General features: G+C 31.2%; 4 protein-coding genes across 8 annotated transcripts; 2 read left to right on the forward strand and 2 right to left on the reverse strand.

The window, feature by feature from the left end:
- Positions 1 to 84: 84 nt before the first annotated feature.
- Rab7 (RAS oncogene family member Rab7) lies at positions 85 to 5,371 on the forward strand. Of its 4 annotated transcripts, none has more exons than XR_016139720.1 (6): positions 85 to 236; positions 1,568 to 1,753; positions 1,845 to 2,063; positions 2,253 to 2,390; positions 2,461 to 2,597; positions 3,717 to 5,371. XR_016139720.1 is itself a non-coding variant. In XM_089078799.1 (6 exons), the coding sequence occupies exons 2-5, from the start codon at positions 1,574 to 1,576 to the stop codon at positions 2,545 to 2,547; spliced, it is 624 nt and encodes a 207-aa protein (XP_088934925.1). In that variant the 5' UTR covers positions 85 to 236; positions 1,568 to 1,573; the 3' UTR covers positions 2,548 to 2,563; positions 3,717 to 5,371. The 4 variants fall into 4 exon arrangements, 3 of the variants coding, with proteins under 3 accessions (XP_088934925.1, XP_088934924.1, XP_088934926.1); XM_089078799.1 differs by having other exon boundaries at positions 2,461 to 2,563; XM_089078798.1 differs by lacking the exon at positions 3,717 to 5,371 and having other exon boundaries at positions 86 to 236; positions 2,461 to 2,902.
- Positions 5,372 to 5,484: 113 nt separating this feature from the next.
- Positions 5,485 to 9,754, reverse strand: LOC105428995 (uncharacterized). The gene is made up of 4 exons (XM_089078797.1): positions 8,001 to 9,754; positions 7,350 to 7,556; positions 6,469 to 6,642; positions 5,485 to 6,007 (listed from the first exon to the last, which is right to left on the reverse strand). The coding sequence occupies exons 1-4, from the start codon at positions 8,043 to 8,045 to the stop codon at positions 5,684 to 5,686; spliced, it is 750 nt and encodes a 249-aa protein (XP_088934923.1). The 5' UTR covers positions 8,046 to 9,754; the 3' UTR covers positions 5,485 to 5,683.
- A 37-nt stretch (positions 9,755 to 9,791) lies between these two features.
- LOC105428754 (mitochondrial import receptor subunit TOM40 homolog 1) lies at positions 9,792 to 11,301 on the forward strand. Its single transcript, XM_011641216.3, has one exon. The coding sequence runs from the start codon at positions 10,018 to 10,020 to the stop codon at positions 10,993 to 10,995; it is 978 nt and encodes a 325-aa protein (XP_011639518.2). The 5' UTR covers positions 9,792 to 10,017; the 3' UTR covers positions 10,996 to 11,301.
- LOC105428760 (endoplasmic reticulum lectin 1) lies at positions 11,274 to 15,127 on the reverse strand. Of its 2 annotated transcripts, XM_011641231.3 has the most exons (7): positions 14,651 to 15,126; positions 14,371 to 14,544; positions 13,713 to 14,237; positions 12,984 to 13,037; positions 12,361 to 12,525; positions 12,049 to 12,288; positions 11,274 to 11,744 (listed from the first exon to the last, which is right to left on the reverse strand). In XM_011641231.3, exons 1-7 carry the CDS (start codon positions 14,786 to 14,788, stop codon positions 11,499 to 11,501), a joined length of 1,542 nt encoding a protein of 513 aa, XP_011639533.3. In that variant the 5' UTR covers positions 14,789 to 15,126; the 3' UTR covers positions 11,274 to 11,498. The 2 variants fall into 2 exon arrangements, with proteins under 2 accessions (XP_011639533.3, XP_088934921.1); XM_089078795.1 differs by lacking the exon at positions 12,984 to 13,037 and having other exon boundaries at positions 14,651 to 15,127.
- Positions 15,128 to 16,418: the final 1,291 nt, after the last annotated feature.

A 16,418-nucleotide genomic window follows, 5' to 3' on the forward strand; every position in this document is an offset into this window, starting at 1 on the left:
TTCTCGCGAATATCGATACTCCGCGTTCCGTATCGACTGATATCGACTTTATCGTGGTGAGAGGACGTGCCGCGAGAGTGATGCACTCGATTGCACTCGGTCGATAAGGGAGGCGAGGCGAACAGGTGACGACATCGTTGTCATACTCGTGATTTCATAACACGCCATTTTCTTTGTGTGAAGCGCTGGAGCACGGAGGTGTTTTCGCAGGCCGTGTTTTCTGACGTGTGTTCCAGGTAACGTGTCGCCATCACGTCCCGACGTTCTCGAGTTCCCGTAGGATACGACAACGCGACTCGCGCGCCCCGTCACGCTCGCCCGCCTTCGGGATCCCCTATCCCGAGATTCGTGTCTTCCGAGCTTCCTGCGTGTGACAGGTTTCGTCGGTGGCATCGAGCGCGCAGTTGAACGGATTCCGCTTGCGACGCGACGTTTCGCGTCCCGCGTTTACCTCCGTCGCGCCTCTCGTTCGTCCGCATCGCGGATATTCCACGGGAACACGGATTTCTTCCACGAGTGACGTTCAACAGTGGCCGCCAAAACCTCGCGCTCGCTCAGCCTCGAAAAGAAAGTCCCTCATTTTCTCTCTCTCGCACTCTTTCTTTTTTTTACGAGTGCGTGTACGTCATTACTCGGAGATCTCGTCAACGCTGTTAGATGATTCATATAATGATCGATCATTCCGTCCGAGACGTTCAGCATCTGATTGTTGATTGCTACAGCAGCTAGTGGCTCAGTTGACAAATTATAATATGTAAATAATGTAGAAGATATAGATGGAATGTAATGTTAGGAGCTGATTGCTTTCTGATATTTATAGTTCAAGAAGCATCTGATGCTTTCATTATAGAAGTGTTGATAACAAAAGAAAAGAAAGTTACTTATTATTGAGATATATATATATATATATATATATATATATATATACACACACACACACGATGTTGATAGAAGCATTATTTTGAAAATTTTTTTATCATGTATGATAAACTAAAAAAAAATTATTTAGAATTATTTTAATAGTGAAACAATATTGGAGTTGTAAACTATTGAATATTATTAATTAAACTAACATTTAGAGTTTGTTTAGTGTAGAAAAATATTTTTCTCTTAGATCTTAATTTTTAAAAAAATATGTGGAATTAATATGTGTGATTTTTGTCATGTTTATATAATAATAATTAAATCATAATTTATTTTTTGCTAAAATTTATTATATGTATCAAATATATTTTATAGTATATTAAATATTTTTTATCATAGATATACATTTTTAAAAATGATAGTTATTCTCTTTTTTTAACGAATCATTTACAGCTTAATATTCAAGATGAATAATAAGAATCAACTGCTGCTTTGAGAAGAAAATTGTATCTATATATATATATAAAACTATATATATATAAAACTATATATATATATCATATATATATATATATATATATATATATATATATCATATTTGTCATATGTCATATTTATTTCTATTTTTGAACCTTGCCCATAATCTTTGTTCCAAGTGTTTATTCTTTCAATTAATTTTTAACATAGTTTTATATTTTTCTAGTGAAAAATGGCATCTCGCAAGAAAGTGTTGCTGAAAGTCATTATCCTTGGAGATTCGGGAGTTGGGAAGACCTCTCTGATGAATCAGTATGTTAATAAGAAGTTTAGTAATCAATACAAAGCGACAATAGGAGCAGATTTTTTGACCAAGGAAGTTATGGTAGAGGATAGAATAGTCACTATGCAGGTAATCCTCATGTTTGTTATAATTATCTTGATGTGTTGCCAATGTCTTTAATTAATATATTGTATTAACGATAAAGTTTTTCTTATTTTAGATTTGGGATACCGCTGGACAAGAGAGGTTTCAATCGTTAGGAGTGGCTTTTTATAGAGGCGCAGATTGTTGTGTACTGGTATTTGATGTATCTGCTCCAACTAGCTTTAAATCTCTAGATTCATGGAGGGATGAATTTTTAATTCAAGCCTCTCCTCGAGATCCAGATAATTTTCCATTTGTCGTGCTTGGGAATAAAGTAGATCTTGAATCAAGAGCGGTAAGTAAAATTTCAAAATTTATGAAATTAAATCTTGCATAGTTTTATATAGTTGAATAAATTACATACTAATTTGATAAATACTATTTAAAGCTTAGCACTTTTAAATTAAAAAAATTGATTTTTTCTTTTTACTTTTATCACTTCCTTTTTACTTTTATTACATTCTTTCATTTCTTTGTATTTTAGGTCTCAAGCAAGAGAGCACAACAATGGTGTCAATCAAAGAATAATATTCCATATTTTGAAACTAGTGCAAAAGAGGCTATTAATGTCGAACAAGCTTTCCAAACGATAGCTAAGAACGCTTTAGCTCAAGAAAGTGAAGTAAGTATTGAACAGGTGAAAAGATTTTTTTTTTAGTTTATATATTTTATATATGCTTTGTAAATCTTAGGTTGAACTTTACAATGAATTCCCGGATCAAATCAAATTGACCAATGACCAAAGAAACAATGGAAGAGGCGATTCATGTGCTTGCTAGGTCTTGGCACTTAGTGGTAATATCTCGAATGACTAATAAAAAATGCACAGGTCAGATCACGTACATTCACATCATCTGCGCATAAAGGATGCGAAAAATATATTGCGATGAGAGCTTTATTTATGCAGGAAGTCATGAAGTATATTTCTTTATCTCAACGTATTATACAATCTCTGTAAAAAAAATATCGATATTCTTGAGTTTTTTTTTTTTTTTTTTTTAAATCAGTGTAAAGACAGTAACGAGTTTAAATCCATACATAAAAGAATGTGTACAAACTATCTCTTTCTACTCATACATACATGCGCGCGTGTGCGCATACATACATACAAAAAAAATTGTTTTTATAAACGTGTGAGAGATACATTTATTCGACTTCCTGACCTGGAATATCACAGTTTTGAATTATGTACTCCCGCTGAACTTGACTTGTCATATGTAGATCCTTTATCTATATGTTATTCTTTAAGTCAAGGATTTGCATCTCGTTTCTAAGTATTGTTTTTAAATATGCTCTCTTATCGGGTATGGCGAAACATATGAGCTATCTTCTTTCTTAATCTCATTCTTGATAGTTTCGCGTGATTGATTTTCACCCAAACAATAATAGCTCGTGATTTTCAAACGATATATACGAGTCGTTATTGCATCAGAAAGGATAATATATGGACCGGGAACACAGTTAGCGGTATACAGTTAGTAAATTATAATAAAAGAATTTGCTCATAATTTGTTAAGTACAATTGCATTTACAGAGAAGCTCTAGTGCGTATAGCTTATTATTCTTAGACAGAATTGAATATTTGCCGTCAGTAAAAAAATGGCTCGTATGACATAGAATGAAAATAAGATAAAGTTACAATAAAGTTACTAAGATACTTTATAGTATGTTTCATAAGATGTTTTAACTAAGTCTAAAATTCACGCGAATGATATAGTATAAACTCGTCAAATCTTTGTTTTCTATCCGGACAAAATTCCCAATTGTCATATACATATATATATGTGTGTGTATATATATATATATATATATATATATATATATATATATATATACACATATATATATATATATATATTATATATATTGAAATATAAAATTATAAAGATTTTGCGCACGTATTATAGTGCTAAACATGTTATTTTATTTATATAATTAATTATTTTAGGGATGTTTATATGGCCATCCCGGAAGGAAAAGAAGAGAATTCGTTGCAGATTCGTGACTTAAACAAATTTCATTGAATGTGTTGTCTATAACACATTTCGCAACAGATACATTTCAAGCTTTTATTTCGCATTTCAGCGAAATCCTAAATTCTTCTTCTGAAACGAGATTCCTCTTCTTGTACCGCGATGCACGCGCGCGCGTCGATTTTTAATTAAGATTTTTTACTGTACATAAAACAGTGGGGTCTCCAAGTACGTGATGAATTAATTGTCAATTGTATGGTCTATCGAACAGTTTTACGCAGACTATATTTTGTAAATAAGACAACATATAATTCACTTAGGAAAAATTTAACACATTATAAAAATGAGTCTTTATATCCTGATAGCCATATCAATAAGTATGCGCTTGTAATATTTTAGTTTTACTTAGTAGTTCTTATTAGAGCAGTAATTAAACCTAATGGCGTGTGATATTTATTTCGATGAGGGGAGCGAGCTTATATATAGTTCGTATATGAGGAATATCCACATTAATACTATATTTTAGATTTTTGTAGTAAAAAAAAAAAAGAAAAATGATTGTGCGCCCACATTAAGATGTGTTAAATGTTTTAAGATTCAATTTCCTAGAAAGATAAAGAGCGAAGATAAATAATGCTTTTTCACAGTAGCAATGTCGCACGATAGTATCATGCATCGCGGTACCGTTAATTGACATCTACGTCGCGATTTATTAATCCTCAGTTGTTTGTCAATCTTCAGATTATGATTAGATCTGTGAAAATTTTTGACTTCGCCTTCTATTGGCACAATCTCTCCTTTCTCCGGTTTCAGGTTCTTTACGATTGTTCAATGATTATATGGCCGTCAGCGGGCGCACTGATTCTATCGAATTATTACTTTCCGTACGAATCTCTTTGGAGATACGAGATCTGTAATAATCGACTCTACACATCTAAACTGATAAATTCCATTTAAGTTTATACCAAGAAATGAATTCAATTATTGATATCTGCTATTTCTAGGCCACCCTGTGTACATATATATAAGACACAAGTTATTCATATATGAATAACATTCTTTTGAAATAAAAATTTAGTGCATGAAATGTACACATTCACTGGGGTGCCCCAGGAATCGCGCACATCTTCTAGAATACATAAAATACTTGATGCCGTCGAAAAATAATGATTAGCTGTATGAATAACCTTTTGACCGCTGAACGATTAGCACTTAAAGAACTCCTGAAGCAAATCAAGAACTCTAGAGGTGCGACGACGAATGAAAATCCTAACAGACTTCTAATACTTAAGGCACGGTAGCTGTTTGAGATACTTGATATGTGTGTAATAAATGTAAAAGGCGAAGTCGAATCGAGTTTTCGTTACGGAAAGATTGATCTTAAATTTATCGGAAAATTAACAGAGAAGGTGCGCGATTTCTGAAATTCTCTGTATATACGATAATGTGAAACGTTCACGCTGTCAAGTGTGCTTTCATGGGTCTACGCATATATACGAATGCACGTGTATATAAGTGAAGATAATCATGACCACGGCGATTATAATTAATGATATGTATAATTCTATCGAAGTATGTTAATGATAAATATAATTATAAATAATACTATTGTTATTATTGCTGCTGCTAATATTCTGTTATTACTATTCCTGCTACTATCATTACCTCTGCATTAATATTACATTGCGATTATCGTGGCAATACATTTTTACAGCAAAGAATAGAATTAATCGAATATAAATCTTTTAATACAATAACTTTATTTGTAATATATCTGTGGTATATATTAGTTACGATTGTTTAAATAATATCTGTAATTATATTATATGATATTACAGAGGAGAAGTACACACAACACTAAGTGAACAATTATTTTAAGAATTTAATTGAAGGCTTATATTGAATATACATTTTTTTCTAACGAAATTTGAAGTTTTTTATATTAAACAACAGACTCGGTGGCAGTTGTCGATTTAGGATTCTCCACTGCATTTCTTATGCAATTACTCGTAGAGAGAATGACATTTGAGGTAAAAGTGTTGGTGTCAGCGGTGGTCTTCGTTAGGCAGCTTCTCACATTTATAATCATTTTTGTATATTCAACTGTCGCGGTGGCTGTCACTTCATTGGCATTGCTACTGATACGATTCAGCGTCGCTTGGGTCAGGTAAAGATTCCTCATGACGCAGGCTTGCATTTTGATGAAGCTCGCGGAGTAACAATTTGGTATAATAGCGTTCAAATCGTTCAATAACTTTTTCGTAGTCTGAAAAAATATTTACAAAATTAACTTATATCAATGTATAGTTGCAATTTTTTCTTGTCATTTGTTACAATGTAAGTATGTGTGTATATATATATATATATATATATATATATATATACGATGTATACGAACTCTATGTATATACGATCCACAACCAAATAATATCGAAAGTGTTTTATAAAAAATCAGTAAAAATTATGAAGATTATTAATATATTTAAATAAATAATTTTCATAATTGTAAATGAAATAAACGCTTCCGTATTTCAAGTGAATACCCAGTAAACATCAACTAATAATATTAATATTATAATTTCTTATTTAATAATATAACATATACGTACGTAATAATTACATTGTAAAATGAGAAATAGATAGAGAAATTATAATAGTGATGTGAAAGTGTTGTTAATTAATTTACTGAGTTGAAGCACGTGATTTCATGAGAATAATAATAATTACCTCAATACTATTTGCCACATTTGCTAATGGATTTTCCATCGCTGTGTTACCGTTTTTGATGCATGTCTCCACATCATTTTTCGCATTTTCGTTCTTCGTCTCCAGATTATATTTCGCGTAATCTTGACACTCGTCTACGTTTTTACCCTCCTCCTTTGCTTTGTTGATAAATTCCTGTAGGAGAATAACAAATGTATTTTAAACGAATACATCTTTCTCATTTATTTTAAAAACTGCTTTCGATATTATCAACAATATCAACGTTTCTTCCGAATCATACATGTGTATTTGTTCTTATCAGATAGAGAGTGAAATTCCTTTGCGTTCCATTTATTACAAAAAAAAAAGAATGGGAGTTATTACAAAATGTTTCTTTTATAACATAAATCCTTTTTTATTTTTATCTTAATCGAATAAGTATCGCAAAAAAGAGAAATCCAATTCAAGAGAAGTCAAATCAAATTTTGAGCGTCTCGAACTTTTCGTGTTAAAATTCTTCATCGTGAAAAAGTATTAAATCAATGTAATATATTTAACTAAAAGAAAGATTTTCGTCGCTATATGATATACTATTTTATATATAATAACAATTTTATATTTTTAATAATAAAATTATTAAAATTAAAAAGGTATGTAGAGATCGAATATGTCGACTCATATTTAAAAGCTCGGCGCTTTTGCATTTGTTACCGCAAGCAAATGAAGATAATTTATGTAGCAAATATCAGCAATAAATACAACTTGTTTATAATAGAAATAATCTTCTTTATGTAAAAATATAGCAGACGATTCTTTTAGTACAATTAATCGGAACAATTAATTGTCTAAAAATTCTAATGTTGTCCGACAAACTTTTGATGAAAAATAAAATATATACTCACGTTGATATTTGTATGTGCTCCGTTGATATATATCCAGATTTCAGTTAAAGCTTGGAGTTTCAATTCGTCGAGTTTTATTTCTAAATTCGTTTTTGTTTGGTTCTCGAAGAACGTCAAGCTATTTAGTATAACTTCGGCGGCTATTTTCTGTACGTTCACTAGTCGCTCGAGATTGCGCGAGGGATCAAGCACATCTTGCTTCGATGCCTTAAAGAAAATATATAAGCTTATTATTAAAATATAATATGAGAAAGCTATTTCGTTTTCTAATAACATTATTCTAATAAAAAAGAGTTTGTTTTTTTCTTAGAACAACAGAAAGAGATATACGAGTAAATATCGACCGGCAGAATCTTAAACGCCTAATAATCCTTTATTTTTTTAAATTTCTTTCTGTCATTTTAACATGTTCTTGGCCTACATATATATTATATGAATTATTTATCTTTTTGCTTAGTTTTGAGAATTAATAAAATAAATATAATTATAAATGTAAAATCTTTTGAAATCATCTTTTGGAGCATCAAACTCTGAACTCCAAAAAGTAAGTATGTTCTTTTATCGAGTAGTTTATTTCAGATTAAATTCGATTTTTTTATACTTAATTTGAAAATAGCCCGTCAAACTAAATATAATTTATTTAGGACTTACATAAACTGTGCAAAGCAATGCCAAGATGCAAATAACTTTCCTCATTTTGCTGCTTAGACTGTGTTAAAGCGAAGATTTCGCTTTCGTTCCGTTTTTATATATCGAGAACAACTTGTGATAACGAATGATAATTATAATTATCTAATTTTGTCAAAATAGAGATTTAATCTAAATGATATATAAATGATGTAATTGAACATGTCTCCAATCTATTTATATATATTTATATATTTATATATATATATTTGAACATTATTATTTTCCTGTTTATAATAGGAAAGTGTACTTTCGTAAAGATTTTAGAAGTAATAAGTATCTCAAGTTTATACGAATATTTGTCCCTAAAGAAATTAATGATACTAAAAAAAAATCATAAGTTTCGGATCTTGGAAAAAACTCGATACTTGCAAAAAAAAAAGACGAATATTATTTTATTATATTTAACATGTTATAATTGCGATTATCAGAAGATAATATGAAATCATAAGTTTGTAGACTTAAATAATACATAGAATTTTCTAGAACTATATTTCTCATTATTTTGTTTACCGATTCTTTTATTTATGTTTAAAAATTCTGAACTTTTTTTTTTAAAAAAGAATTTCTTTAAGAACTTTTACATTATTTTACATACAATCTTATTTAAAAATTACTTTATAATGACAAACAAAATATTCATGTAGAATTATCTTACTTTCAATATAGTTAAAAAATAACATAAGCAAAATATAACAAACCAATAAAATTGTATATAGAGGGAGAAAGAAAATTAAACAATTTATACGGCAAAAATCATTAAAAATTAAAAATAAATAAAATTATTACATATATTAAAATATGTATAAAAGTTATGTAAAAGTATTAAAATCGTTAAAAGTTTATTATTTACAAATTAATAGATTGATATTTATTTTTTTAACCTTAAAGAAAATCTAAGAAGACAAGACAAAAAGTTTTAAAATTAATTAAATGTTAATCATTGTTAATTATGCATGCCTAATCCAACGCACTTTGTACATGTCTAAAGTGGTTCTTTTGTACTCTGTTCCCTTTTTTAAATTAAACACAAGTGGAGAACGATAATGATCTCTTAATCCCTAATAAGTCTTATCTGACGTGTACTCATATAGGAATAAATTTATTACTCTTTCCTCGAATAAATTTATAGTGCAAAAATAATTTCACGAAAATTATATTATTTGAAATTAAATATTGATTATACAGAAATCTATTAGTATGATATAAATATGTAATACTTTATTATTTTCTTTATGTATCTAAAATTTCGAAGAGTTTACTTTATATATCTGCAGAAATATTCCGTGGTGAAATGATGAAGAAATGATTTTTCCTGTAAAATATAATTTTCATTGAAATTGTCAATTATACAGAAATTATTAAAGAAAATATGTTTCATATCGGTGAAAGTTAGAGAAATTTATATCTATTAGAATAATAATTCTAATATAATCTAAAAAAAGATAATGTAATTAAGAATAATATTTGAATTTGTTTATATTTGTCTTGATTTGTCCTAAATTCTAATTATGTTTTTCAAAAATTTTTTCAAAGAAAAACAACAGAAATAATCAGAAAATAAATATTTATAGCAGTTTTTTGTAGAATATATTTTTCCGATGTTTCCTACATTTTTAAGTTTTAATTTATACATTTTTTCATAATTTTTAAAAAAGCTTCAGGAAATATTTCCACCAGTTTTTGTCATTTGAGATGGATGAAATAAGGATGAATCTTATTATCTTATAAAATGATTAGTGTTGTGAATCTGAAATATCATAATCTATTTTTGCTAGTTTAAAAGAAAAAATTTTTTATTAAAATAATTTAATGAATAATAAAATTTTTATTAATGAGTTAACGTCGGTGGCATATTGAAATATCGAATATAGAATGAAGATTGATTCATATCGAATGCATATAGCGCGTGTCGAAATCAGTAGATTTAATATTAGATATAAATCGGTTACTAATCGGAAAAGCCAACGTTCTCGTTATAATGGGTATTGTCCAAGCGTTTATCAACAAATGTGACAAGCTCTTCGTAAACACCGCCAGTTTGGAAGAACCGTCATGCGTACCCTGCTTCGAGGAAGTGGACAGGAAGCCTGGTAATCCCAGCAGCTTCGAGGATCTTCATGCGAAAACCAAAGGGCTCTATCCCCATAATTTCGATGGCGCGTACTTGCTGCTAAAGAAAAACTTGAGCAAGCATTTTAACGTGACTTATAAGATAACCCTGAGTTCCGTCACGCCATATGGCCTCAAATTTGGTGTGAATTACATCGGCACCAAACGGGTAGGATTCAAGGAAAAGTATCCGGTGATCTCAGGTGAGATCACGCCCAGCGGCAACTTGAGTGCCAGCTTCGTTCACACGCTCGGCTGTAGATACAGATTCAAGCTCGCGACACAGATCGTCGGCAAGAAGTACAGGGCATTCAGTTCCGGTCTGGAGTACCGCTCGGACGACTGCACGCTGGCGTTTACCCTGGCGAATCCAGATTTCGCGAGGTTGCACGGCACGCTGGTGTTGCACTACCTGCAGGCGGTCACGCCGAGGATCACTCTTGGCACGGAGATCGCGTGTCTACGCGGCTCCCTGATACCCGGCGGTCAACAAACACTGATGTGTGCCGCGTTCCGACACAGCACCGGTCCTACCACGCTTTCCGCTACATTCGGCGAGGCGGGTATCCACGTCTGTTATCATCGAAAGGCCAGCAAGCAGCTCCAGCTCGGCGTTGAGATCGAGACTAACACGCGGATACACGAGTCCGTGGGCACGATCGTGTATCGCGTCGATATCCCATATGCAGACTTCGTTTGTCGAGGATTCGTCAATTCGGAGACCAGCGTGGGCGCCGTGTTCGAGAAGAGGCTACACCCAATTTCCGAGGCCACGTTAATTATAAGCGGCTTCCTAAATCACAAAAAACAGCAGTTTCGCGTCGGCATCGGTTTGAACGTCGGCTAATGTCCTTGCATGGCCAGTACAATTTGTAGACTGTAAATTTTGGACATTCAGAAACATTGCCCTCTTCATAGTATCTTGGAGGTTTTCCTTTCATATATTCCAATATTATTCAGATAAGAGGCTAAGATGAAATAGAAAGTTTTATCTATGTCCATGATTCAATTATCAGATCCTTTTCCAAAAGTTCACTTGAATAATGGAGTGTATTATAAACTTAATCGCAATGGAACCCGATTTTGATATGTATTCACTTTTACAAAAAAATATTTATACGCATAAACTATTAAATACTTATATTGTTAGATAGTTTGGAATGCAAGTCTTTTTACAATAATACCAAACATATAATTGACTAATTAACTAATTTCAATCTCTTATTGTTTTGTATAGAACACAACTTTTACACTCAATAAATGATAAACATTTTTATAGTTGTGATATTAAAACATAATGCCTTTAATGATGCCTTTTTTAATTAACATCGAGAAAATCAATCAATTGCCCTAATCATCTCCATTAGCTATTCGTTCATCTAAATCCTGTTCCGCGTGCAAGGCCGTAGACTTTAATTTATCAAAATTTGCTTCAAACTTGTCACTTAAAAGTCCATTTTCATCGGCATATTCTAAAATATCACAGATTAACGGTGATTCGACTCCTAGAACGTATTCACACGTTCTCGGTTCCAATAAAAATAATGACACACTAGATGGACTTGCTGTATGATTCTCCACGCATTTCAGTTTTACCTGAAACAAAGAATAGCGATGAGCAAAATACACGAAAGTCATTTGACAAATTAATATATCTGCGAGACACTTTTGGTTTAGAAAAATCGAAAAAATTACAATACAAAATCCATGAATCTTGTACGAAATATTTTAAAAATTGCGACAGAAATGAACAATTCAATTTGGAAAGGTGACATATTCGTGGTAATTATTTAATTTGCTTAACTGCAATTGACAAAAACAGACATTTCTCTCACAATTATTATGAATTGAGAATCAAACTCTTCTTCCAAACCAGTAATATCCTTTATTAGTAACATACTTCGGTTTGTCTGGAAGTTCCAGTTTTATCGCAACTACTGCCGTCGCTGTAGAAGTGCGAAAGATGTTTTCTCAATTCTAATGGTTTTGGCTTTTTGTGTGGATTCGTGGCAATCCATTCTAAATGCTTTTGCTTATCAAATCTACCAAGATTAACAATCGTTTTTGTTCCATCTCGTTCAATATGATATTGAACAACAGAACGCCCATAACAAAATTCATACTTCCACCATCCGTTGCCCTAATGAAGAGAAAAAATATTATTAAGAATATACATTCAATAGAAATAAAACAAATGATTACAGATACTTGCTCCATGCAGGCAGTTCTTTCCACTCAAAAAATTCTGTACAGGACTAACTTCAGCAGGACTGACATTCTGATCAGTCTGCATTGCACTAATAGATTCATCAATATTGCCATGCTTATCCGGAATATCCAGTGGATGTATTTCTACCCTTACTCTTGGTTCACCATCCTGTAATCCATTCATATCATAATAAACTCTACGAAGTAAAAATATACAATTGACATTTATAAAAAGCATTTTATTTCTTTTATTTAATTGATGAAAGGATTTATTATCGTGCATATACAATTAATAATATGCAAGTTGAGCATGATATGATGGATCACTTTAAGTGCATACGCGAAATGATTATATATCATTATTTACATTTCTCACATTCTCAATGTTATTACTACATAATGTAGCAATGATAAACATACATATAACACTAGCGCGAGATGTAAGAACAAGAAACTATCTTATGTAACTTTACAAAAAGAAAACGAATTAAACATTGGTGGAGTAATAATGATGTCGGAATATATGTAGATAAAGAAGGGACAGAATGGAAATAACATCTGCACAAGCTAATGATACTATGATTGACAAGCGTTTATCTCGTTCCCATATATACAAAATATTCTGACCTGGCCCTCCTTATCTACATGGAGGATTGCAAACACTTTCTGCTGCTTGTCATCCTGTGCAACAAATAATTAAGACAATAAATAAATAGTAAACAAACTAGAACGAAAGAAAAAAAAATATATATATATATATATATAGTGTCTAAAACTAAAAAGTTACACAATGTTTGTAAAAGTTACACAATGTGGAACTTTTATTATTTATCAAAATAATAAAGCTTAAATTAAGTTTAAATGTATTAATTAGTTTAGAGAATAGAAGCAATGTTTTCTATATCATTTTGTAAAATGTTCAGATTTAAAATCATTTATGTCAATTTTTATGTCCATTTATATCCACCAATGTAGATTAACTTTAATTTCAATTTAACTTATTCTTTTTCAGATCTAAAAATTAGAAAAAAATTAGAAAAAATAGAATAAATTAAATCCAGATTAAAATTAATTTCTTGGTAAAAATGAAGGATTTTAGGACATAAAAGATTTTTAAAATATGACACAAATCTGTCAATACACATTGTTACTTTTGCAGGATATTCTCTTTTTCTTTCATTCTGTGTTCAATAAAAATAAAAGAGTACTACTAATCATGCAGACAAAATATATATATATGTGTGTGTGTGTGTGTGTGTGTGTGTGTGTGTGTATGTGTGTGTGATAAATAATTTTTCTAGACAGAAAGTAAAGAAAAAGCTAAAACAAAGCCAAGTGTACTCTTTGCAGATTTACCCTTGCTTGCTGATGTCTCATTTTTAAACTTTCAAGTTCCATTGCTATTAGTGATTTTGGTTTCTTTGGTGCGTTATCTACAGGCTGGCATGTAATCTGATTTTCTCCAGTGTCTTGTGGTTTATAATCAGGATGATTACATAATACTGGTGATAGTACAATTGCCTCATATTCGCAAGACATGGTCTCCTTTAATGAATATACATCGTGCTTCCCATGCTTGTAACATACATATAGTACCTTGATAATTCTCGGCTTGTTATTTAAATCACATACTGTACCATCGGTCATTTCAATTTCGACATATGGCATATTAATCCCATCAATTTTCTTAATAGGTATATTTAATTTCCTGTTTGGATTTTTTGTCTGCTCATCATAATAGGCCGAGAGTTTCATCTTTTGTGCCTTGTCCAATGTTCCAAGATAATATTCTTGCATCTTGATTTTCTTTCCCTCTCTGTCTTCATGATATTGCCGTACATATCTACCATGGCACAATTCGTAAGTCCAGTATGACTCTAGCTACGTGTCAAAAATTAAACTGAAGTAAGAAACAGTGATACTGACGGCAATGACATATTCATCAATAATACATGATTAATGAGAATATACGAGATATAAAATATAGATATAAAAACGCTTATGTATCGCGTACTCTATAGGAGCAACTGTTTTGAGCAAATATTGGTTGCAGAAGCTGTATCGGGTTCGGTCCATCGTACGTTTCGCTGTATTCATGTTCCTGCTCAGTTGCATCTGGAATTACACATTTGTACCGCTCGTTGTTTGCCGTAGTTATAAAATATGGTTCCACATTTGAGTGAGGCTCCTAAAAAAAAGAGAAAGAGATAAGAAAGCAATTATCGAGCAAAAACAAGATAATCATTCACGAGGCCACGTCGATTAGATGTGATCATGCCAAGTAGTGTAATTACCAATAATTCCGTATCGCTTTTCCCGGGCCAGTTTATTTTAAATAAAACCGTGTCGTCGAAATGCCGAAAATCATGTCCGTAAACGAAGGAAATCAACACACAAAGCACATTGTAGATACCCCAAGAGTTTTCCAACATTTTTCTCGGCTATTCTATCATGTTTTGATTGCCGCGTAGACGGTCATATGTGTCAAATGTATATTATTGACAACTGCGCTTCGTGTTCGCTCGCGATTGCCTGTCTGCGACGACAGATAGACGGGAAAGGAAGTGAACGAATCAGCAAAAATAAAAAAGGAAATATTTTTCCCTTTGAGCGTTACTTTCTAGAGTCTTTCAAGTAATATATGACGTTTTATTTTTCGCAATAACGATTTATACAGAACAACACTTGATTACCTATAGTGCTAATTGATCAGTAAAATATTAAGTCTATTCTTTCTTTTAAACTTGTTCAGTAAGTTCATCATTCTTTTCTCTTTTTCTCTCTAAGTGTCGGTCCACAATAGGTGATTTAAGCTTTAAGAAGTAGAAATTGACCAATTATAATCAAACATGAAAAGAATAATCGACTATGATTGGTCAATTTCTTACGGTTTAAAGATTAAATACTTCAGCCAGCGGCACACGATGTTTTTTTTTCTTGCTAGTTTGCTAGCCGGATTCGCGTGCTTGTTGAACTCTTGTCTTCGATTGGTATATTTTTTTAGATCCAAAAGAATATACCAATCAGAGACAAGAGCTCAACGAGCACGCAAATCCAGCTAGCAAATCAGCAATTTGCCGCTGGCTTTATTGTGGACCGATACTAACATGGAAAGAAAAGAAAGAATTGTGCAAAAAGTTCAGTTGAACAAACCTGTTATAGCGAATTCATCTACATTATATTGGCTGCGTTCAGAAAAGCAACTGTATAAGCAATTGTGTAAGTCCTTCAATATGATTGGTTTATACATTTAGATAAACTAGGGACAAAAACCAATCATATCAAAGATTTTTACACATGGCAAAGTTCTCTCTCTGCTGAACGCAGTCATTGGATCAGCGCACATTAAGGATGACTTTCACCAATCTCCGATTAAATTAATGGATCAGTTATTGGAATTGACCAATCGTGTTTGCCGTTAATCCAAAAGAAGCTTCACGGATTATCAATCTATTTTAATCCATGATACAGGATTGAAATGACATAATTGTTATTCTTACAAGCCAAAAAAGATTCTATATATATATATATATATACTTTATGCTAAACAATTTTGTTACAATAAATAAAAGAAAAAAAAGACATGTTAAAATGTTTTTATATCCTTTTCTCTAGAAGAATCTATGATAATATAGAAGCACAATAAAAAATATTATTTTAAAATGTTTTTTATTAAAAATTGCAAAAAATGGATATAAATATGTGTTATCACTATTATAATAAATCAATATTGTTTAAAGAATAATAAATTACGAAATATATCATTTCTCATTTTATTTAAAAACGTCTATATTATCAAAAAAGTTGATAAATAATTCAATTAATCATTAATGAGTAACTGCCCAGAACGAAAATTGATTAAAATAGAAATGGATTCGCGTGGTAATTGCCGAATTCAAATTTTTAATTTTTTTGAATGCATTTCAATTCAATTCAATTAAAGTTTAAGAATTCTTTTAATCTATTTTAATCTATGAAGTGAGATCAAAATTACGAGATTCCTATGTTACCAATTCAAAAAAAATTTGCAGGCCACATCAAAATCATTTTAATACATGAAAT

Source organism: Pogonomyrmex barbatus, unplaced genomic scaffold (assembly GCF_055798465.1).
Source record: "Pogonomyrmex barbatus isolate J1 unplaced genomic scaffold, ASM5579846v1 scaffold3, whole genome shotgun sequence".
NCBI lineage: Eukaryota > Metazoa > Arthropoda > Insecta > Hymenoptera > Formicidae > Pogonomyrmex > Pogonomyrmex barbatus.

Excerpts from the sequence above, each read along its gene's own strand:
- LOC105428760 (XM_011641231.3), bottom strand. The coding sequence starts at position 14,788 with ATGTTGGAAAACTCTTGGGGTATCTACAATGTGCTTTGTGTGTTGATT. Across the intron at positions 12,289-12,360 it reads GAAAGAACTGCCTGCATGGA|GGCAACGGATGGTGGAAGTA; the intron begins GCAAGTATCTGT and ends TCTCTTCATTAG. Across the intron at positions 11,745-12,048 it reads GAACTTCCAGACAAACCGAA|GTAAAACTGAAATGCGTGGA; the intron begins GTATGTTACTAA and ends TCTTTGTTTCAG.
- LOC105428754 (XM_011641216.3), top strand. The coding sequence starts at position 10,018 with ATGGGTATTGTCCAAGCGTTTATCAACAAATGTGACAAGCTCTTCGTA.
- LOC105428995 (XM_089078797.1), bottom strand. The coding sequence starts at position 8,045 with ATGAGGAAAGTTATTTGCATCTTGGCATTGCTTTGCACAGTTTAT. Across the intron at positions 7,557-8,000 it reads CATTGCTTTGCACAGTTTAT|GCATCGAAGCAAGATGTGCT; the intron begins GTAAGTCCTAAA and ends ATTTTCTTTAAG. Across the intron at positions 6,008-6,468 it reads ATGTGGCAAATAGTATTGAG|ACTACGAAAAAGTTATTGAA; the intron begins GTAATTATTATT and ends ATATTTTTTCAG.
- Rab7 (XM_089078799.1), top strand. The coding sequence starts at position 1,574 with ATGGCATCTCGCAAGAAAGTGTTGCTGAAAGTCATTATCCTTGGAGAT. Across the intron at positions 1,754-1,844 it reads ATAGAATAGTCACTATGCAG|ATTTGGGATACCGCTGGACA; the intron begins GTAATCCTCATG and ends TTCTTATTTTAG. Across the intron at positions 2,064-2,252 it reads TAGATCTTGAATCAAGAGCG|GTCTCAAGCAAGAGAGCACA; the intron begins GTAAGTAAAATT and ends TTTGTATTTTAG.